The sequence below is a fragment of the Podarcis pityusensis genome (genome assembly GCF_964106645.2).
Source record: "Podarcis pityusensis genome assembly, chromosome: 4".
Lineage (NCBI taxonomy): Eukaryota > Metazoa > Chordata > Lepidosauria > Squamata > Lacertidae > Podarcis > Podarcis pityusensis.
In genome coordinates, this window is record NC_138027.1 from 54,321,139 (window position 1) to 54,343,739 (window position 22,601).

The 22,601-nt window shown below is 38.8% G+C and overlaps 2 protein-coding genes across 5 annotated transcripts in view; one reads left to right on the forward strand and one right to left on the reverse strand.

Annotated features, from left to right (window-relative positions):
• The window catches only part of SIM2 (SIM bHLH transcription factor 2), a 51,409-nt gene extending 45,424 nt beyond the window's left edge, over nt 1–5,985 (forward strand). For all 3 annotated transcript variants that reach the window (XM_081004428.1, XM_081004429.1, XM_081004430.1), the window contains 3 exons: nt 892–1,060; nt 2,453–2,864; nt 3,888–5,985. In XM_081004428.1, the coding sequence (XP_080860554.1) occupies nt 892–1,060; nt 2,453–2,864; nt 3,888–4,618 (1,312 nt within the window). In that variant the 3' untranslated portion in view covers nt 4,619–5,985. The remainder of the gene's footprint in view (nt 1–891; nt 1,061–2,452; nt 2,865–3,887) is intronic.
• Nucleotides 5,986–13,345: 7,360 nt separating this feature from the next.
• HLCS (holocarboxylase synthetase) overlaps nt 13,346–22,601 on the reverse strand; it is a 97,779-nt gene continuing 88,523 nt past the window's right edge. For both annotated transcript variants that reach the window (XM_081004425.1, XM_081004424.1), the window contains exons 8-11: nt 22,211–22,371; nt 19,468–19,582; nt 17,377–17,590; nt 13,346–16,481 (exon numbers count right to left, since the gene is read on the reverse strand). In XM_081004425.1, coding sequence (XP_080860551.1) covers nt 16,310–16,481; nt 17,377–17,590; nt 19,468–19,582; nt 22,211–22,371 — 662 coding nt within the window. In that variant the 3' untranslated portion in view covers nt 13,346–16,309. The remainder of the gene's footprint in view (nt 16,482–17,376; nt 17,591–19,467; nt 19,583–22,210; nt 22,372–22,601) is intronic.

The following is a 22,601-nucleotide window of genomic DNA, read 5'->3' on the forward strand; positions in this document are numbered from 1 at the left end:
GAGAAAATGCAGGTGCAGATCAGCTGATGACCAAAAAAAAAACCTCCAGAAAACTAATTAAACAAACAACAACTGAAGGAGATAACCATTCTTATGACACGGAGGCAGACTATTACTTTAGGATGGAGAAGGGCAGCCATTTTTCAAATATATTATTAATTATTTATGGGTTCCAGCTGCACAACTATGAACAAATGACAGGTTGAGAGTGTATATCAAATAACTGCTTACATACACAGTATTATAGAGGCAGTTGAATGAAAGCTTTGAAAGTATGAGAGGTGGCCCAGTTACTCCTCTCTGGCAGTGTCTGGAGTTCAAGTGTCCTGAATTGAACTCCTAACCTAGCTTCACCGCTACCAACCCCTTCCTATCATTTCTTTGTGCATTAAGGATTCAGTTTTAATAGTCCAGTGACTGTGGCATGTCTGGTATTATTTTTTGAAGCTTTCTTTATGCCAGGGTTGGAGAACCTTTTTTCAGTGTGAGGGAAACATACACTCAGGGTTACCTTTACAGGGGTTATGTGCCAGCAGGGGGCAAGGCTGGAGGCAAAAGTAGATAGAGCAATGGGTGTGATTTTTACCTTGTGTGCACCTGGAATGCAGCCTGCTGTACACGTGTGTATACACACACAGTCTCCATCTAGGCATCTGAGAGATATTATCATAGTTCAAGGAAACAGTACAGCCAGGCTGTACTCAAGGAGTGTTGGGTGATGCATGGCTTGCAGAGTCCCAAGGGCCAGCTAGAGAGGCCCAAAGGTTCACATTGGCACCTTAGGCCTGAGGTTCTCCCCCCGCCCCAATTTAAATGCTTGGGGGCACATAAGTGAGGAGAAAGATGCAAATGGACCATTCCTCTGTTGCAATGCTGTTGTTGTTTTTTCAGAGATATAGAATATAAGGAACTCCCATTATCATTGGACCAGGTCACCATTTCTAAATCACAGTTTCCATGCAGAAATTCAGCGTCTACCTCACAAGAAACAAGAAAAGCAACAAAACCTAGAAGTAATAAAATGAAGACAAAACTCAGAACAACGCCATATCCACAACAGGTAGTAGTTTTTCCCCTCTATCAACATTTCATGCTAAAAGTGTGTGGCAACCTATCTGCAACAGTAGCTGTGAACAGTCACTGGAATTTCCTGCAATTCAAAATATCATAAATTCTGTTCCTTTTAATAGCCTGATCCTACAAATTGCTGCTTGGGGTACTGAGTACTGCAAGTTTAGAGGATCAAGAATATGAACTGTTGCAGCAATACAGCATCACTTGTGGTTGAATTATTTCAATCAATTCAGGGAACTACACTGGTGCAACAGCTTGTTGTACCAGCAGCATTCACCCTTTTGACAGATGCAACAGTTTGCTTGGAAAGCCACCAAGATCGTACAAAACGGGCAGAAAGGAGACAATACATGACCAGGTCCAGAAAGGTGCTCAGGGTGAGCGTTAACAATAGACACAAGAACAAGACAAAGGTAGAGTGCAGGGACAAAGAATAAAATAGGGTTGAACTGTCCATCTAAAGATCTGCCAGCTTCAGGACTGGTGTAGTTTCCTCCCTAGTTTGGGAGTATATCATTTGGATACTGCATTTCGGAGAGACTTGCAGTCTTCTTTCCCTGATTGGATTTGTCTTGATTTGGAGCAGAAGCCATCTTTGCCTTGAGGAGCACCATACCAGCAATGTGCAAAGTCTTGCTTTTAGGGAATGTTTAAAATGACTGACAGAAGAGCATTCCCAGCAGTGCTGTGCAAAGCCTTTGTGCCAGTCATTAGGAAACTTCCCTTGGAGCAAGGCTGCTCACATTGCTGGTTAGCTGACCCTCATGTCAAAGCTAGCTCTCACCTCTTTCTGAGCAATTTTCTAAGTGTAAAATAAAAAAAGGGACAGGCAAATGTTTGAGTGGATAAACTTGTAGGCACTTGGAAAAAAGGAAATAAAAAATTAGACAGCCTGACTTGAAATATGGAGGTAGGGGTGACCTTGAGCTTTCAATCCAAAGCAAGATAAGTGTGTCAGATCAAGAACAAGCCAATGGGAAGCAGATGTTCCCACCTCAGTGCAGGGGGGCACAACATCAGGTCCCCCAAACCTCTGTGTGGCCCTTTGAAATCTTGCCAGCTAAAGGGAATATGTGAAATCATTTTAAAGTGTTTCCAAACATGTGCAGAATGCCTTCCTCCCTCACCACTAAAGCTATAGCTTGTCCATCACACACAGGATTAAGGAGCAGAGCTTCCAGAAAAATGCCAGAAAGGCTTGCGCTCCAGTTCCTCTCTTTAGAAATTAAGTGCTGCCAACTTCTCTTAGTTTATATGAACTGGTGTGACTGCAGTTCAAGGTGGTACTTGGCTGCAGTGCACTCTGTTAGTCTGTTATACTGACAGATTTCAGAGTCAGCTATTAAACACTTTTCTTTCTTTTTATTTGCTTTTTCAGCAATACAGCTCCTTCCAGACAGACAAACTGGAATGTGGCCAGGTTGGAAGCTGGAGATCCAACTCCACAGCAAATTCTGCCACCATCCAAGAACAAGCCTTCCATTCAGAAAACAGCGAACTTTTATACACCCCATCGTACAGCTTACCTTTCTCTTACCATTATGGACACTTCCCTGTAGACCCTCATGTATTCAGTACCAAAAAACAAATGCTGCCTTCTAAATTTGGGCAATCTCAAGGAACACCTTGCGAAGTAGCTCGATTTTTCTTAAGTACTTTGCAGACAAGTGGAGAGTGCCAGTGGCACTATGCCAATTCTCTTGTTCCAGGAGGCAGTCAGTCACCATCGAAAAGTCCTTCCGATCAGTCAGCAAGCAGCGTACGCCATAATCTCTTGCAGAGTTATGAAGGTGTGTATTAAATGAACAAATCTGAAGCTCTATTATACCCAGAAAAAAATCATACATGTTAAATATTTTTCAAATATTAAACGTGTGTTGTGGGTAAAACTATTTTAAACCTTTAACAAAAAGAGGCTGATCAGTTGTTAAGGAAAGGACTGAAAATAGTTGCAACTTACATTTATACTTTAATTATGCTCCTGAATTGTTCGTATTTCTTTCTGAACATAATGCAAGAATAATAGTTAAGATGCAAATCTGATTGATAACTAAAATTACCCCAATTCTGTTGCAAAGAATTTAACAAGAAGCCTAATTTCAGTTTTCTTAGGTCTCCTAGATTTTCTTAGGGTGTATTCACTTTTGATTGTGTAGCCCTGCTACTACAAGCTTACTGACAATCCTGTATATTGTAGACCTCACACTAGAGTTCATGGGGCTACATCAGAGCAGACAATTGGACCACATTGTCCTCACAATATTGTTGTTTTGTCAGAGAATCAGATCTGAAAAGAAAGAGTTTTTGTGGGTACAATACTGATCACAGTAGCAACTTTTCTTTAGGGAGCATATTTTGGAGTGTTCCACAAGTAGCACAAACAAGCCTAATAAATCAAATGGAAAGCATTTTCATGTATTACATCTGATTATGTTGCCCGTTTATGAAGGTATGTATCCAAAGTGAAAAAATAAAACTCAAAACTGTTTACAAAAATTACATTTTTAAATAGTTCCAATAATGCTCCAGTTGCCTCAGAAGGTAATTAGCTATAATTTAGAGTTTCCAAGAACCTGCTTTAACTCCCATCTTGCAATTTGGCATGGAGAAGGAATGGATAAGTTATTCCTTCCCCCCTCCTGATTCTATTTGGAATGCAGCTTCTTGCTAATTTGCACAAAGGCTTTAAAGCAAGCTCAAAAACAGCATTAAACGAGTGTCCCCAATCTAAATAGACTTTACTGTATGTTCAAACTACACTTCGTTGCTTGAACTGCTTTCATTAAAGAACTTTATTTTTCTTTCTTTCAAAGTGCCACTACCAAACAGAAGATATAGCCAAGACAGTACATCTGACAGCTTTGCAAGCTGTGCCACCCTAGCAGCAAATAGCAGATACAAAGAAGAGAGCTATGATTCCACCATTATAAAGCACAGCAACAAAATGGAAAGCCGAATATATCCAGCACATCATCATCTCATTAAAGAAGAAAATAAGCTAGTTTTCAATAGAGGTGTACAAGATAAAAACAACTTAAGTGAAAAGCCCTTTTCGAACTCCTTAGCCAACTCTTTTTTGTCAAAATCTGAATGTTTCCAAACTAAATCTATTGGACAGTTAAATCACCTTCTCCCAGTTCCAACAGTATATGAACAAACAAGAAGAATTTGTATGAAAGAACCAAAATTTGAGCACATTGCCCATCATGCTGCAAATCTAGGTGAGCTGGAACCTGATGACAGAATGACCGGAAAGTTTGATCATGACTCTGAAAACGATCACACTGTGGATGTTAGGCATGCAGGGCAAGTTCCATTTGTACTTCTCAACTACCACCGGGTTTTAGCCAAACATGGCACATTTCAAACTTCTTCGTGTACTGCCACAGGACATGTAGCAGAGAATTATGGACACAGTTCTGAGGAAGTAAATATGTTTTACAAAAACCAAAGTCCTTCATCAGCCTCTTCCCCTGAGGCTCACAAGGAGCCTGCACTTCCCCATTATATTGGAACGTCTGTAATAATAGCCAATGGAAGGTGACAGTAATAGAAAGCTGTGGTTTATAAAATAAATAAATAAATAAACAAACTGGAATAGTTCCCCTAAAGCATGAGGATACATGGTTGCACTTAGTGAGCATGGTTTAAAATCAGTGGGACAAACTTGCATGCATTCTTGGCAAGCCATGTGTAACAGTACCTTTAAGGTCAAGGGGAAAAAATTACCGGTAGCTTCAGTGCTTTGTTGTTCCAGATTAATCTCTGCAGTTGACTCTGCTAGTAAGAAGCCATGTAACAGATCATATTTTTGTTATTTTTACAGTATATAAGTTAAATTATAAGAGTTTATGTGCTGATACATAGTGACTTTGTTTTCTTAAAAAATACAATCCCTCAGTTATTTGAAAATTATAGATCACTTAACAAACGGACAGTCTGGTAAGAGACAGTAATTACCAGTTATTTGTGATAGTCTCTGTTTAACTGCTGTCCAATGCATTACCTTGGGGACATGCATTTAGGATTTCAATCCCTGAAATTAAACCAATTTTTTTTTTATTCATGTGGCTTGGATATATATTACTCAAGGCAGTATAGAATTGCCAGGCTGCATGGCTACTATGCATCTTTAGAAAATGAAAATCTACTTGCCCAATAAGCTTGGAGATAACTACCAAAGAGCTGGTGATTGTTACACTGTAGGGGGGAAAAAATCAAAGCATCTATTTGAAAATGAAAGACAAAGGTTTTCACTGTTTCAAATACACTTTCCATTTAGAATATATCTCAAACTGTATTTGTTGCCAGCCAAAGAGGAGTGAAGTTGCATTCTCTTCATTTTGCTCTGTCAACGAGACTTCAAATCTTTTCTGTTTGGTGGATTTACGTTTTTAGCCCAGCCAGTTTTAGCAACTTTTATGGTTAAGATATGATAAAATACATTCACCAACTGCACTAATGATTAGATTAGAATTCTCAGGCACTTACATTTTATTTTGCATTTTTCGTAGAGCACGTAGTATATTCATCTTTGGCTTTGTAATGTTTAATCTGGAAGGTGAGGCAACCCAAGCACCTGCAAAGAATTAATACCATAAATATATAGCTCTCATGTGTTCCAGTTTTCTGTGGGTGCTTTAATAAAATCATAAGCAATAGCACAAAAGAATACACATGCAAAGTTGTTCGTGCTATCCAGTTAAATGGGGCAAGCTCTTGTGTACATGTGGTGGGTGTGTATACACATGAAGATTGTTTTGCACACTAGGAGTTACTAGAATGTGGTTGTCATTTCAACATAACTAATAAACCATTTATCATCTTACTCAATCACAGAACAGAACACACCCTAATATGTAAAAAGCTTATGTATAAAAATGGTTGGCATTAAAGAACATTAACACTGGAGTCAGACGTATATTTTAATTTGACTAGTTTTTCTTAGCTTTGCTGAACTCTTGAGTTACATCAAAAACTTCTAAAATGTCCCTCAGACAAGTGAAGTTTTCATTAGAAGCATGGAAGAACTTCTGTGCCCCCAGGAAGCAAATAACAGTTTTGCCGTTGTTTTGAGTATAGACAGAACCAATTTAAGAATATTTCTCCAAGAAATAATATATAATTTAACTTGTGCAATATGGAAAACAGCTTTGATTGCACCTTTTCAAATCTCAACTAAGTTGAAAGGTAATGAGGACATTTTCTTAAACTATTTTTCTGCATTTAGACGCAGCAATACAATCCATTTCCTTGTCTAATTTTATAAGGCTATTTGTTACTGTAAGGAAATAAGCTTTTCAAAAGTGATTGGTTGTGCTCAGTATTGCCCTATTTAAAGTTAACCATTGTGAGCATGCACATTTTTAAGTAGTGCCAAAGCAGTGTACATTAGAATTCAGACTTAACCTGTGCCTTGAGTTGAAGCCAATAGTTCCCAAAGTGTAAAAATACGCTTCTCCCATAGGTGCTAGGCACCTTGCCTTCAGCCCATTGTTCACCATGACTAATATGTTTCATCTCTAGTGCTTTATGGGGTACTGGGTCATCCTTCTTTCTTGCACATGTTTGTTTGTTTGTTTGAATGAATGAATGGCCTTGTTCATTCCCTCTTGTGCTTGATCTTTCAGGCTGAGAAAAAAGTGTGTGCTTCCAGGTGAACTGGCTACCATTCTTTGGTCATAGTTGCATTTGGATAAATGCTTAGAGTATTTTATGAATTGGAAGGCTCAAAACTGCATTATTTTGAATGGTTTTTAAGATAAAGGGAACTTCACATTTACAGTTTGGGCTCTAGCCTCATCTTTGTAATATTCACCACACTGCACTAAGAGGTGTCTGACACATCCTTTGCACGGTGCTAATTGTTGTAGAACATATTTCAATACCTTGACTACAAAAAACTGCTGCTTGGTGGTGTGTCTTCTAAGTGTTAAGAACATGCATAAATTATCTGGGCAACAAACTTGCCAGAGACTTAATTTTATAGTTAAATTGGACTAATGTACTTAACAGGATGGAAGTGAACTTTCCCCCCAACAGCCAAACAAAAATATCCTCCCAGATGCCCAAGGTAAATTCTGTGAACGTTGATACCTTTTCTGATGTAATTGATATTGCTGAAAACAGCAGCAGCACCCTTAGCTTGTCTTCATAGAAAGGAGCTTTTGTGAATGATCTTATCATGATGTCATTACACAATTCTATTGCCAGATGCAAGTTTGTTTACAGTCTTTCAAAGTGTTCATGCAGATGTAATCCTGAAAGACTACATTTATGCCAAATAACATTTGTTTATTTTGCTATGTGAAAAAATGTATTCCCCAATGAGATACAGGCAATTAGCTGACTCATAAAAAGAAATCTGATACACAACTGCAGTGTAGCATACTTACTTTATTTTCTTCAGAGTGACTGTATATATGCTAAGCCTCTTTCACTTTGTAAGAAAGAAAATATTTCTGAAAAGTACACTTTTTAAACTGTTCAATTGCCCGGTGTCATTTAGGTAATGCTGTTGACGATAAGCAGTTTCAAATAATTAACAACCTGCCACTGTCACAATGTATAAATTACCTTAGGCATTTTGAAGTTCTATCCACAGAGAGGACTCAAGGATGCACATGCTTGCTCTGGCCCTTCGCTTCTGATCTTCCTGGGAAGACCTGAACAGGACTTGCAAGCACATTTTTGTTTATGAGCTTACAGTGCTCCCTGCAATCAGGCTTCCTAAGAATTGGAACCCTTTTCAGCTCAATGTACTTACAGTCCCTCTGCAGACCTTCCCAGTCATGAGGGGTGAGGCTGTCACATGCAGCCCTTCCCTCTCACGATGGATAAAACTTTAAAAATCCTGAATAGTGCTTGAAAACTGGATGTATCATTTACGTGCAATGGAAGTACAGAGAGTGGGACACCCACTTTTTTACTTTGCCATTTCTCTTCTTGATTATGAACTATAATTAATGAACTATAATTACCTATCACCAGTGCTTTTTTTCTAAAAAAATGTTTAGGGGTACTCCCATTTTGACTCAAGAAAATCACCATTTTATAGTTCAAATTGTGGAAAATAAATACAGTAAATGAAGAAAAGTACAAAGATTCACAAAATGTTTAGGGGTATGTGTACCCCTGTGTCCCCCCAGAAAAAGCCTATCACTGTACTTTGCAGGGTTCTGTACACTTTGTAAGAAATGGTAAAAAATGGAGTTGGGAAATGTAACCCTTGGTTTTGTATCTTATGAGTAGAAATGCCACACACACCTAGTACAAACTGCTCTGCTGAGTACAATTGTGTAGATTTCCCTCGCATCAATCTACTTTGGTTAAAAAGCTCAACTTTGCAGCAACAAACCAGTGAATAATTTTAAGATGCATAATCCTATGCATGTTTACTCAGAAAGTGAGTCTAGCTATGTTTAGTGGGGCTTGCTCACTAGTAAATAGGTTTAGGATTTGAACTTCACATTCATAAGTAAAGGACAGCATTGAATGCATTAATAAAATTCCTACTATAATTTTACTTGTCCAAAATCACGATACAGTTTTTTGAGCTAGTTTCTTGAGAGAAAACTCTTCTGTTTGTTCCTTTACTGGAACATTAGATTTTGCTTTTTTATGATGCAAAAATAAATTATTTGACAAAAGTATGTGGAAAAAGAAATACATACACATCCTACTATTGCTTAGGATTATATATCTACTCCCTTAAATTGTAAAGCTTTTGCTTATTTATTACGTAAGACTATGTTAAATAAAATACTGTAGACAAAGGAATAATGGACTTCTATTATTTGCTTGGTTTTAGAAGTACAGTACAAATAATGTGTATTTATAAAATACGTTTAATGTTTATTGTATTTTTAATATTACATTGAGCAATTTAGGTAATTCAATGAAATGAAATACATCATTTGTTTTCCTCACTGCATAGCAGTTCTAGAAACAGACAGAATGTTAGGGCTTATTCAGAACTTTTGAATGTAATTCTATTGATACTTAATTAAATGCTCCCCCCACCGCACTATTCCCATCCTCAACTCAAGCTATGATGGAATGAAGTTGTATTAAGTATAAAAAATGAAGCCATGTTGGTCCGTGAGGGAAAAAAAATGAATTAGGCAATACCTTTAGGACTAGCCAAAATGTCAAAATAGTGAGCAAGCTGGCCACATGACCCGGAAGCTGTACGCCGGCTCCCTCAACCAATAAAGCGAGATGAGCACCGCAACCCCAGAGTCGTTCGTGACTGGACTTAACTGTCAGGGATCCTTTACCTTTAGAATACCCTATTCAGGAGTGGAATCCTAAAACTGGAGAAAGATTCGCTTCTATCACTTGAAGAAGGGGCTTTGTTATAGGTCTTTCTCTCCAACTACTAATAGTAGTCAATTTGCTTTGCATTGACTTCTTTATCTGAGTGCACCACTTAAAAATAATCTCCGGCTTTATAGTTAATATAAAAATTGCCTAGTTTCTCTTTTTTTTAAAAAAATAATTTTTATTAACAAACCAATCAAATCACATTAGTTCCAAATTACAGAGCCAAATTTTAAATTTTTGTTGGGGGTACCCATGCTTCGAGGTCAGAAAGGGATCCAATCATCTCTATTGCTGCTGCTTTGATGTTCAAAAATTGCCTAGTTTCTCAGTATATCTGCTTTCCACCTTACCAAAGTATCTGTTGAATCTAATGATGGAGAAAGGTCTGGGTAACAACTGGACTGTATTTTCAGAAATGGGGTTCAACCACTGTATGTTTCTTTGTCCCAGCAGTCCTAGACACAACTTAACATGCATAGTACCTAGTACAGCCTTATCTATTTAAGTTTGCTAACCCCTTCCACAGTCTATGTTAAGACTGCAGACTCCACAACTTCAACATCAAACAAGTTTTCCCCCTCGTCTCCATTTCCGTTTGTTTAACAACCATCATGAAGGCTTGCTTACCATTTTGCAACATTCAGGTTGGTCCAAATGCTATTGCTGCAGATGGATTTAACACCAAAAGGACTTCCAAACAAAAGATCAAGTTTACTTTTTCCTAGACTGCTAGAATGGCAGTCTTTAGTTTTACAAGACTGTGCAGTGCATCTCTGCAACAGCACAAACATTTGACAGTCCCAAGTTTGCTTGTGGGTAGGTGAAGAAGTATCTGGCAAGGCAAAAAAAGAAGAGGAACAAAGTTCTGAGGTAGAAGGAAAGAAGTGCCTACCTTTCTACCGTTCCTGTAATCGCTACTGCAGCAGTCACAAAGGAATTGATCAAGAAGGTGAAGTTCTTAGGTGTGTGCTACGGCTGTGCAGATAAGTCTTTCATGCCAGAATGTTACCAGCTTGCTCCAGAAGTTCCAAATATTAATCTACACATGTGGAGAACAGAAAGGTGAGACTGCACAGAGACTACAAAGAACTGCTATGTTCTGCTTTCCACACGATATATTGTTTAACAGCACTTCTATTGGCAGCTATGCAATGTTTAAATATTCCCACCAGCTAGCTTCAAAAATCAGAACTATGCTGAAACAAAACTATGAACTTGCACTTTATAACCCTGTAATCAGTTTAAAAAGAAAAAATCCCTGCAGAAGGAAAGCATGATCCATAGCATAAACACACCATGCTTTAAAAAAGATAACCGAGGCATAATGACTTGCTAGGACATGTATTCCAAGGTGTTATGGAGGTTTATAGATGACTAATGCCAGTTTATTCTTAGTTCTGAGTACCTATCCTGGTGGAAATTGTGTAATTCTGGAAAGGTCATCAGTTCTGTCTGGATGCAATTCACCTCGTTCTTTTCAAATACTAGCACACCAGAGTTCCTTAAGAAGCCTTACTGTCAATAAATAATCTGTACAGATATTTTCTTAATATGTAATGAGGAGTTTTAAAACTTTGGTCCGGAAGAAAAGCGCATATTGCAAAAAAATATGGGCACCATAATGAAATATTTTTGAAAGCACTTCATCTACAGAACAGTCTGAAAGACGACATCAGCTACACAGTGGAAAAGGTGTTTTACTAACCTGGACATTTTAATAGTATTGCACATTTTCAGAGGGCTACTTCTGGATTCCAGGATGCCTGGCTGGCTCCTCCAGACTCTGTCCAGACACATTTTGCTATGTTATAAAGTCACAAGGACTGTTATAAAATGGTTTTCATACAGAAATGGTGAGTAGTTGCCAAATTTGATGTGGAAAACAATGTGATTACCAGCTGTACTACCCATGCACACCTTTACTTGTGTATCCTATAGAAATTCCCACAGGCATTTCTGACTACGACAGTTGTGAGTCAGAAAGGCCTTGTTCAACTGTTCTGAAGCAAACAAAAATAAAGTCAGGTATATGACAGTTTACAATTGATGCTGACATCAATTCAAGACAGTATGTTGTCTTGTATGTACAGGGCAGGCCATTCAAAAACAGAAGTAAAAGTGATATTCCCACCTAATCCACTTGTGCTTCAACATGTCCACACTTCATTACTTTTCATTTACAGAAAGGAAATTAAATGAAAGAATTTTTCCAGTGCAAAAAACTGTAATATGGTTTGAAATAAAACAAACCATAGGTTGTTTTTACTTTAACAAAGGTTTACATTCTTTATTATCCAGGTAAGAAAATCTTATGTCTTATTCAAATTTCTACCCCAATTTTCTACACAATAAATTCCAAGCAGCTTACAAAAAAACATACCATATATATAAACTACAAAATAATTCAATAAGGTATATTAAGAAGTAACAGTATAAATATATAGCAAGATAAAATAATAATAATAGGCCAAGCAATTAGTCTAGTACCAAATACCAGTAGAAGCAAACAGCTCTGCAAAATGCAAGCCATAGGAGGCATTCCAGGTCTAAGTAACAGCACAGAAAAGGCCTTGTCTCTGATGCCCACCCATCATCTAATTATAATGGGGCACAGAGCAGGGTGTCTGTTGTTGATCTTAAGCTACAAGTAGGCTCATGTGGGAGAGGACAAGCTTCTTTAGTTCTTTAAAGGTTGAAACCAACGCTTTGAATTTGGCTTGGAAACAAATTGGTAGCCAGTATAAGTAGGGTAAAGGTAAAGGTAAAGGTACCCCTGCCCGTACAGGCCAGTCGTGTCCGACTCTAGGGTTGTGCGGCCAGCGCTGTCCGAAGACACTTCCGGGTCACGTGGCCAGCGTGACGAAGCTGCTCTGGCGAGCCAGCACCAGCGCAGCACACGGAAACACCGTTTACCTTCCCGCTATAAAGCGGTACCTATTTACCGTATTTTTCGCACCATAGGACGCACCGGACAATAGGACGCACTTTGTTTTAGAGGGGGGAGAACAAGAAATTTTTTTCCCCCTCTCTGCCCAGCGCCCCTTCAGTGAAGCAGCAGGAGGCGCTGCACAGAGAGGGGGAGAGCTTTCCCCCTCTTGTTTTCCCGCTCTAAAACAAGGTGCCGTTTAATGTGCGTTCAGGCGGCTACCTTGGAAGCCTGGAGAGCGAGAGGGGTCGGTGTGCACTGACCCCTCTCGTTCTCCAGGCTTCAGGTTCCTTTCGACCTGCTCTTTGGGGCTGGCGGGGGGAAGCCCACCACCAGCCCCAAAGAGCAGGTCAGGGAGCAGCGGAAAGGCGCAGCGGAGAGGCTCCTGCCATAGCCGCGCGACCCTCTCCCGGCTGGGGAGGTGACGCGCGGCTATAGAGGCTCCTGCCATAGCCGCGCGTCACCTCTCCAGCCGGGAGAGGGTCGCGGGGGGCTGCTTTAGCCCCGCGCGCGCACTCTCCCAGCTGGAGAGGTGACACGGGGCTGTAGAGGTTCCTGCCATAGCCGCGCGTCACCTCTCCAGCCGGGAGAGGGTCGCGGGGCTATGGCATCTTCGCTCCATAGGACGCACACACATTTCCCCTTCATTTTTGAAGGGGGAAAAGTGCGTCCCATAGAGCGAAAAATACGGTATCTGCTTGCACTTAGGGGTGCTTTCGAACTGCTAGGTGGGCAGGAGCTGGGACCGAAAGACGGGAGTTCACCCCGCCGCAGGGATTCGAACCGCTGACCATGCGATCGGCAAGTCCTAGGCACTGAGGTTTTACCCACAGCGCCACCCGCGTCCCTATGAGTAGGGTAGTTCTAAGCTATAAAGCTCAACTAAAACTCTAGCAGATGGAGCTTGGCCCAACTATTTTCAAAGGTAGCTCTATGTAGATTGCATTATTGTTATCTAATCTAGATATAATTTTTTGATTAACAGGTATTTTTGCTGATTTTTCCAAAAAGAAACAAATATAGTCAAACAATACAAAATCAAGTTTAATAAATCAATAAAATGTGTTCTGTGCATACATGAAACAGGGAGGAGCGGAAGAAGGGGAAGATCCAGACCAACCATATGCTTAGTCATTCAGGCAAACAGAAGTCAATACCAGCAGAGAACTGTCCATCTTTCACATTGTTATGGAAGGTCACCTTGTATAACTAAGGCATGAACGACAAAGGCCAGAACAAGCTTCACTAGGAAAAGGAGCAGCAGGCACACCACCTAAAGCTAGTAAAAAACACTCTTTGTCATTGCCATCTGGACATGCATGGCAACAAGAAAGGAGGTCTCCAAGAGCATCTCAAAGACCACCTCTCGCATCAACAAGAACCCTGTCCTGTCCTGAGAGCCCAGCACCTGATGTAAATCTTTGGCATCAGTTAATTGCTGGACAGGCTGCTATGAAAGGGAAAGTGGATGATGGACCCCTTCTCCCCAGCCATTGAATATATATTGCTGCTGCACCAATCAGGACACCATAGGAAGAGATTAGGCCTGTCCCTTTCATCCAGCCCAACCTTGATAATGAATGCCAGGTAGATACCAAATTCTATATGGTAGCTGTTTTTTTCCTGTTCACTGGTATAGTATTCTGTAGCAAAACAATTACATCTGATGGACTGCCAGATGATACGATAGAATGAAGTTATCCCTTCCCTCATCTGTCTGATCTTTCACTGTCCCAAATAACATCAATAGTGATGTTGTACCCCACAGTTCCTCAAACACATACTAAAAACCAGGGCCAAAATTAGTAAGTGAAAGGGGCAGAATTAAATGAAGAACAAGCTTTAGAGAACCTTTCAACAATTAAATTTCACTGATCCCGTCTCCAAATTCAACACCTCTTTTTTGAATTTACCCTCCTGAATAATTGTGAGCAATCTTGGCTGTCATGTATACTCAAACTACCATACATTATTAAAATGGTGCATACTGTGAAAAGTCATAAGCTTTTCACAGTAGGAACATGTTTGCAAGATGTCAGGTAGAAACTGGGGAGTGGATTGCTGTGCGACTTGGGATGAAGGTTCAGACTGAACAATGAAGTGGCACAGCCCTGCTCTATTAATTTGGCAGCTAACAGGTAAATAGTATGAATCATACATTTAAAAGCTCCTGAGATAGGACAATAGGACAGAAGGATTCTACAGGCAAATAAAAATAAAAATTGAGTACCAAATACATTGCTGGAGTTTCCATTTATTTTATTATACTAACTCAATCTTAAGGATCACTGGAGTTATTAAATCAATAATAAGAGGAGCTTTGAATTCCTAGTCCCAGAGAGTTTTGCAAGTCATTACTTCTCACCATTAGTTGTTTGAACAAATAATCAATATACAGCCACTCAAATAAGCTAAATTGTTTTACTTTTTCATTTGTTAGATAACAATGCCATCAAGCAAGAAACAGTCATAGATGTCACAGTGTGGGAAACATTATGCAACAGAAGTCAAAATCCTCATTTTAAATGAAATGAAAACTTAATCTCCAGTAATTTATAGTCAAACTACTCAAGACTCCAATATGCAGGGATTATGCTAATCCACCATTACAGGCCAACTTCTTTGCCTTCTTTAAGGCTTCTTGGATTTATATTTGAGCCAATCTACTTATTTCCTGATTCTTTATAAAGTGAACTTTAACCTACAAACCTGCTTCTGGCTACATGTCAGGCATGCATTTCAGGGCACTTTCTTAACGTAACATGAGGGAGTCCTTTAGAACCCATGGCAGTTCTCATGAGGAGGTCATGTTACCAACAGTTCCTCAATATGCAGAAATTGGTTTCAAACTATAGCCTGGGAGGGCTGGGTTGAGAGTGAGTTCCATAAGCCTAGGCAGCCTAGTCCAGAAACACAGTCATACACCTAGGAGCCTCTGAGAACAGTGCAAGAAGCTGAACGTGTCATCTATTCACCATAAAAATGATCAGAGTGATCAGAGGACCATACTGAGTAGGCAAGATGACACATAATTATGTATCATAACTATGATATATTTAATGCATAAGGCACAATAGATAATACAGGAAAATAGGTTCTGCTATAGCCATTAAAGCAGAAACACTTGTCGGATTCATAATCCAAGGAAAATGCAAAATAGCACTGTGAACTTGAAACATACTTCCAAGCAATTCAGATTCTGTATAGTCTTATAGGAATCAGGGCAACTGCCAGAAATCTATTGTTAGAAAAAATAATAATTAGTGGTCAGTTGTGGAAACATCAAGCTTCTGAAAGACTTGGACTCCCAATATAACACAGCATATGGAGAGTCCTTACTAAAAGGCTAAAATTCCTTTTGATCATTGTTTTGTGGGTATGAGACAGCAGGAGGGGTAAAATTCTTTAAATAATTTTATGGCATACTCTAAAACAGATGTTCAAAATGAATAATATAACTTCATTTTGCATATAGCTGTTCATCCACAGCTTAAAAACAAAACACCATACTAAACTGGGGCACTGGTAAACCAAACTTATTATACCCTATCATTTTAATATAGGAAATATTCTACTGCAAAATGCATTCCTTCCTATAGATACAAAGTAATATGAGCACTGGATGTAAAGGTATGCTGTAAGTGCAAGCGTGAAGAATCTGTAGTAACAGGATAACACAGATTTATGGAGCTAATTCTACTTGAGTGTTCCATGCCAAAAATTAGAAGCTAGAGCTTTTCATGCTGACCATAAGGCTTCCTTCACATCTGCATGGAGACTGAAAGGAAAACAAACAAACAAACATGAAAAGCCACTAAATCCCAGGTCACTGGGCCAAGAGCCCAGGAAAATTAAATGACTCAAAATTCAATGTTTTCCTTGGTATACAGTGTTTCAATTCTTCAGATTAGATACTTCTAGTTTGACAGCCTCCAGCCAAACTCTAGAAAATGGTCTGAGAAGCTGTTTCACCACATTCAAAAACTACTGCTGTTTTGGAATTATCAGGTTTCTCAGCATATCAAAAGTATTGCCATCTGGGTGCACGGTTACTACATCTTTGCCTTCCTCATGAACTTGAAGGTATCCGGAATCATCGATTCCAACGATCCACGCTAAAGGCCCTTCATCACTTCCAAGCCGTACTTGTTTACCACTGCAAATAAAAAACAAGGAATTACCCACTTTAAAAAACCATCAAGTTTCATAAACTCACCTCAGTCTAATTATAAATGTTACATAAACATGTAAAAGGCTTTGGTATTTTAGATATTGATATTAAGCTTAAAATGTTTTTATACTGATTGAAAGATGCTTCGGGAAAATTTTGGGTTTTGAAAAATGATGTAGAAATCCTTGAATAAAATTAAGAAATGAATGATTTCCCCATCTAAACAGAGGGTTTTAACCAACTTTGAATAGACAAAAGGAAATAAATGGATTAATGAAATTCATATAAATGGCACTGTACGAGAGTTAATTCTTCAGAAAGGCACATGGATCCTACATAGCTTATACACAATAGGGTTTACTGACATGGCCTACCATCATAATGAACAATGTCAGTGGGAATTTCCTGCACCCACCCGTTCATAGGTAGACTTGCTTAACTATAGTAAAATTAATCTGTTTCTTCTCAGATATTCTGCAAAGCTCAGACTTCATGATCTATGTCTAGCACGTTAACTCAAAATGCTAGGTAAATGTAGCTTTAAGGAACAACTCCAATGTAAACATCCTGATATATTTTAATGCATGGATGCTGAATGACAAATCTGCCTATGCATAAACAAATACTTCTAACACGCTGAAAAAGTGAAACATGTTAAATGCATACATACATATATATCTGATCAGTCACTATTGGTTTGAGATAAATGCCTCTTGATGGGGTTAGTTCAATTTACCACTAAAACAATTAAGATTACCTGTATTAAGAAGGAAATTTTATTTTATGTTGTTGATTCTTTATGTTGTTCTTTATTACTTGTAAAAGAAAAATAAGTATTCTTTTTAAAAAATATATAGAATATATATTTTAAATTATTTACCTGTGCACCCAGTACTTATAGTACATGGGAAGAACTCCATTAGGTCCTTTCTCTTGAAAGGTGTTGATCAGACTTTCCAGCACTGTCACACTTTGTGCAATCAGGTAATCTGCACTTAAGGGCTTTAATTCTGTATTCTTTGTCTTATTGTGCTCCATAATGAGATCATTGATGCATATAGTGGGGTTGCTGTTATTCACGTTAAATCCACAGCCTGGGGAAGAAAAATAAATTAGAAAGGCAGTGTAGGAAAAGTTTTGTTTCTCTGAAAAAGCCTCTTTGTATCATAAGACAAATCCATTCCTCCAGACAGCTGTAAAAATCCATCTACAGATTTCCTGAAGAGATTTGCTTTAAATAATGATGAAAGATGACAGAAGCTCATATAAACTCAAATCCATCTCATGTGCTAAATACAAGACAGCCTGGCTCAGCCTCATGACAGTGCTTGATGGTTTTTTCCTCCAATGAAAGCTAGTTCAGTCCAGGACAATCCACATCCAGACATGCAACTTTGGAACAATCTTCATTTAAAACAAAGAACAGTTTTGTGCAGTAAAATTGCCAAATGATATATTTTGTCAGTTTTTATGTGACAGAACAATACACATAATATGTGACAGAACAATGTCCCATTCCACCACAGTGAGTTCTTGTGGGTATGGAAACTGCCCCACCTACAAGGGCTGCCCTGCTAAATTTTGATGGAGGAAGTCGAGCTGCGTATACTATTTGGTGTGCATGTGTAGATGTGCTCTTTAGGTTGAAATTAATGGGCCATCTCATGCATACACACATGGCTCAGTATACAGGCAAGAGAGCATTAATCGGAAAAAGAAAGATGCGGCTATGAAATGCTATATTCTACCATTTTTAAAAATTGCATTTCCCCCAGCTCCAGGGCAGCAACTGGCTTCTTTGAGAAAAGCCTAGAGGATTCCACATTTAAGTCAACTTTCAGCTTTCAAGGGCTCTCTTGCCAGACTCTCTTTGAAGCCTCATTTCTCACCCAGCTCTCTAGCAGGGGATAATATTATTGGCAGAAAGCCAGGGTGTTTAAATGCAGCTCTCAGGGCTTTCTTGATCAGGCCTCCTAAACATAGCTCTGCGAAATGTACACACCAATCTTCTAATACCTGTTTATTTTCCTCCCTTTCTGAGCAATGTAGGTTTTCCATTCCCTGTGCATGTGATGCCAGAGCCAGACTTGTCAAGTATACTCACATTTAAATGCCCTATTTTTTAAACCATTACTTTAATAATTTATAAGTAATATACCTATTAAATATGGAAATAATTATTTGGTAGTATTCATAAATTGATCTGAGGAGGATTAGTTATCTTGACATTTAAGAAGGGTGGAGTCAGGAATCAAATTCATATTATAAAATTTAAGAACATTCTCTGCTAACAAAACCCACAGATTGACATACGATTTTAGGATTGTTCCTATAAGCACTGAAGTGAAACGATAATATTCTCAAAAGTGTATTTTCCACATTAGTTTTATCCAAGAAGTTTTCTGGTGTGTGTGGAGAACATTGTGAATGCTGTTAATGGATATGGGCTTAAAAAAAATGTTAAGCAACTATCTACTGCAGGGTGAACACTGTGAAAGTCATGGATCTCAAAGTTCTCCCACCTGGATCATCTCGAACATTATCCCTGTTCCAAATGAGATTGCACTGAGATGCATTCTTCATACTGTTTATGAATGAGTATTGCTGCCACCATCTCCTGAAGCTTCCTAATTTTGAAGCAGGAGATACTGAGAGTAGGTTTGCTGATTGCTCTAAGTCTAGACCTGATTCTGTTATTCCTATTTACCTATTCTTTAAAGCACACAACATGGACACTATTTATTTAATAATCAAGGATTCTTGATTATGCCTCTCCGCCCATGACTGAACAAATCAATAATTTCTCCTGCAAGCTGAAAGCAGGGAGTCAGATAACAATCCATTAAGGGCCAGGTGAATCACGGCCACATTTATTTTGCTATGTATTTGCATTATCAATAGCAGCAAAAATGCCTAAAAACAAACAAACAAACAAACAAACAAATATATTTTAAACCATTTATATTCTTACCAATAAGAATGTGGAATGTATCTCCTGTTAGTGTGGAATTCACTAAAACGCCACCCAGCTTCATAAGGTCACTATAGTAAATATCGTTTGGCCATTTCACTCGAAGCTCAATATCCTAGGGAAACCAACATGTATATTTATAGCTCTATATTACTGCATCCCAAAGCAGCATGGTGTTAATCCTTAGTCTAGCGCTTCCTGTTCTCCAAATATTTAATACTGACACTGAATACACAAATGAAAACTTAGCAGCATCCCCCTCTCTCTCTTTCTAAAAGATACCCACAAAGAGGCAAAAGCCCACAATGAATTTGGACACAGATAAAAACACTAGTCACTTACCTTCAAGGTTTGTTCTTGGCCCCTGGTGAGTTATAATAACTCCTGTTTGTTGGGAAACACGTGACCCTGGAGCTTTTTCTCCCTAACATCTCATTTTCAGACTAGCAGAACCACTTAAAAAATAAACAGACATATGGAAAAGACAAAAAGAGAGAAGAGCCCTGATCCTGAATGTGATCTGGATGCACTGAGTGGTGCTGTGGGCAGCCACCCGACTTGGATGCCTTTGCAAGAAGGTAGGTTGTGGAAGAAACCAATGTCCCATTCTCCTGCTGGATGCAGGAGGTATCCTGCAGGCAGGATACATAAAAACTGTTGCTTTCCTGCAGTGGGTAGATGACTGCTTCAGTACTTGAGGGACAATGTGCATAAAACCCTACCCCCAAAGCTCCATACCATCTAAACTGTGCTGTCATGTCAACATGTTTGTTGAGTGGCATGTGGCTGTTTGGCATATTTCAGACATGGGTGCACTGGTTTACAGAGCAACAGAAGTGGCAGCTGCCCAAGTGGAATGAGCTGTTATGTGAAACAGAGTTGCTAAAGAAGGCTTCCTCAACCTTGGCCCTCCAGATGTTTTTGGCCTACAACTCCCATGATCCCTAGCTAGCAGGACCAGTAGTCAGGGATGATGGGAATTGTAGTCTCAAAACATCTGGAGGGCCGAGATTGAGTAGCCTGTGCTAAAAGATGGGCTTCATAACCAACAGCTTTTATCCATCTCACCAGAGATGAAGTAGAGACTTTTCTACCTAGTGTAGTAGTACAGGCTGCCCATTTATCTGAATGCTACTGTGTTCTGGATGTAGGTTTTGAGTCCCCGTCTTGACATCTAGCACATACAGGTATATTTAGTGGGGTAAAAAGTTTTGGAACATGTAGGGCTAGCTTCTGATGGAAGGTATGTTGAGTTCAGTCACCCTACTTGTTAGGGTGATAGCAATGAAGAAATCTACCTTAAGGAACAGGAGGCAGAGAGACTGAGGAAGCAGAGAGGCTGTGGGAGAACATAGAAGACCATGTCCATTCCAGGAGAGAAACCTGTGGATGACCAGAGGGCTTCAAAGAGATGCTCCCTGAAGGAACCTCTTAAATACTGGATGGGAGCACAGGAGTCTGTCCTGGATAGAACTGATGACAAAGCAAAGACTTGACATTTCAGTGTATTTGGCTTGAGATCAAGTATAAGGTCTGATTGGAGATCCTTTCTTCAGGAGAATGTTCAATAAACAGGTAATCTGAAAGAACCTGTAATGTGCTATATTAAGACACTGGATGGTATCAGTATTGTGCAAAGTCAGTGGGACCAATGTCCTTTGCTCTCCCCTGCACACCTGGAAAAATAGTTGTTGAACTGTTTGAACAAAGATCCAAGTGCACTAATCTAGAGACTATTTATGAAAAGTTACTGAACATATCAGAGAAAACAACAAAAAAGTACAACAGACTTCTAAAGGGATGATTTGCTATTCAGTTGTACTGTGTCTGACAACTAATGTATTTACGAGATTGAATTATCCCTGTAAAGTATTCCTTTTCTTTTTGGGGACTCCTACATTAAACAGTTAATACTCCAAACCACTATATTTTATTTTATTTTACATTCCATTGTGAAGCATTTTTACAGTCAACTTATGAAGTCCTGAAGTTGGGAAGTGTTAATAGAAGACAACCGTTAAACTATATGAAAGGCTACTGGGTACCACTCTAATGAAATTCATGTGTAAATGTGCTCAAGTCACTGATTTTGTGTAATATAGGAAACACATGTTTTCATTGACTAGTCCTGTAAAATACCAATGTTTTACAGTTAGCCAATATTATGAATTGGTTACATTCAAAGGAAACTGATGAGGTGCTAAAGAAGATTGGTTTGTAATTTGAGCATTGATGACAGGACACTTGATTCCCCCCTGAGAGGATATGGTTAGCCTCTTGCTTCCGAGCTTGGGGCAAACATTTTCAATGTTAAACAAGAAGTGGAAAAAGAAAGAAGGAATGAAGTGGCTAGTGAAACAGCTCCAACTAAAACCTAAGAGGCAATTGCAAATCTTATTATTTTTTCTTTTCTCAGTTCCTCTCATCAGTTTTATAACAAAAATAAAACAAAGTCCAGGAGTAAGACCAAGAGGCAAATCAATCTTCATTACAGAAACTCAGGTATAATACAGTAAACCAGAATGGGTTGCTAGTCTTAACTTACTTTTTGGGGGGTTCATTATGGAAACAGCAATCATACACATGAAGAGAAAAAAATTTACCTGGGGGCAAAATCAAATTTGCCTGGGGGCAAATTCTGATAGTTGAATGATGCTAAGTGGGGATGTCAATTATATACTCAAGTCATTTTAGGTCAAAAAAGCGTAAAAATAATGGAACAGGAAACACGCAAATACAATACCTGGTATCCAGGTATGGATCTAACAGACTCTACAACTGCTAGAGAAACCAAATGCTGAATAAAAGGAATTCTTCGTCCCAGTTCAGAAGATAAAGGAATAGTGATATGTAGAGTTGATAAAGCAGCTCCCACAGGACTCAGCCAAGCATTCCCACCACGGCCTTAAAAAAAGGGGAACAAGTATTTATGTGAAAGTTTTATTTTGTTATATAAAAAGAAAGCTTCATCAGTTCACTGAGAAAATCTAATGAAATATTTTGAAGGCGTTCTAATATATTGATGGTTTAAAGTTTTTACATTGTTTCTTTCTGTTTTTAATTCACAAGTAAAAAATTATATACATGTGATTTGCTTACACCGTAAGTTGTAGCAATAAGAAATGTATGTATGT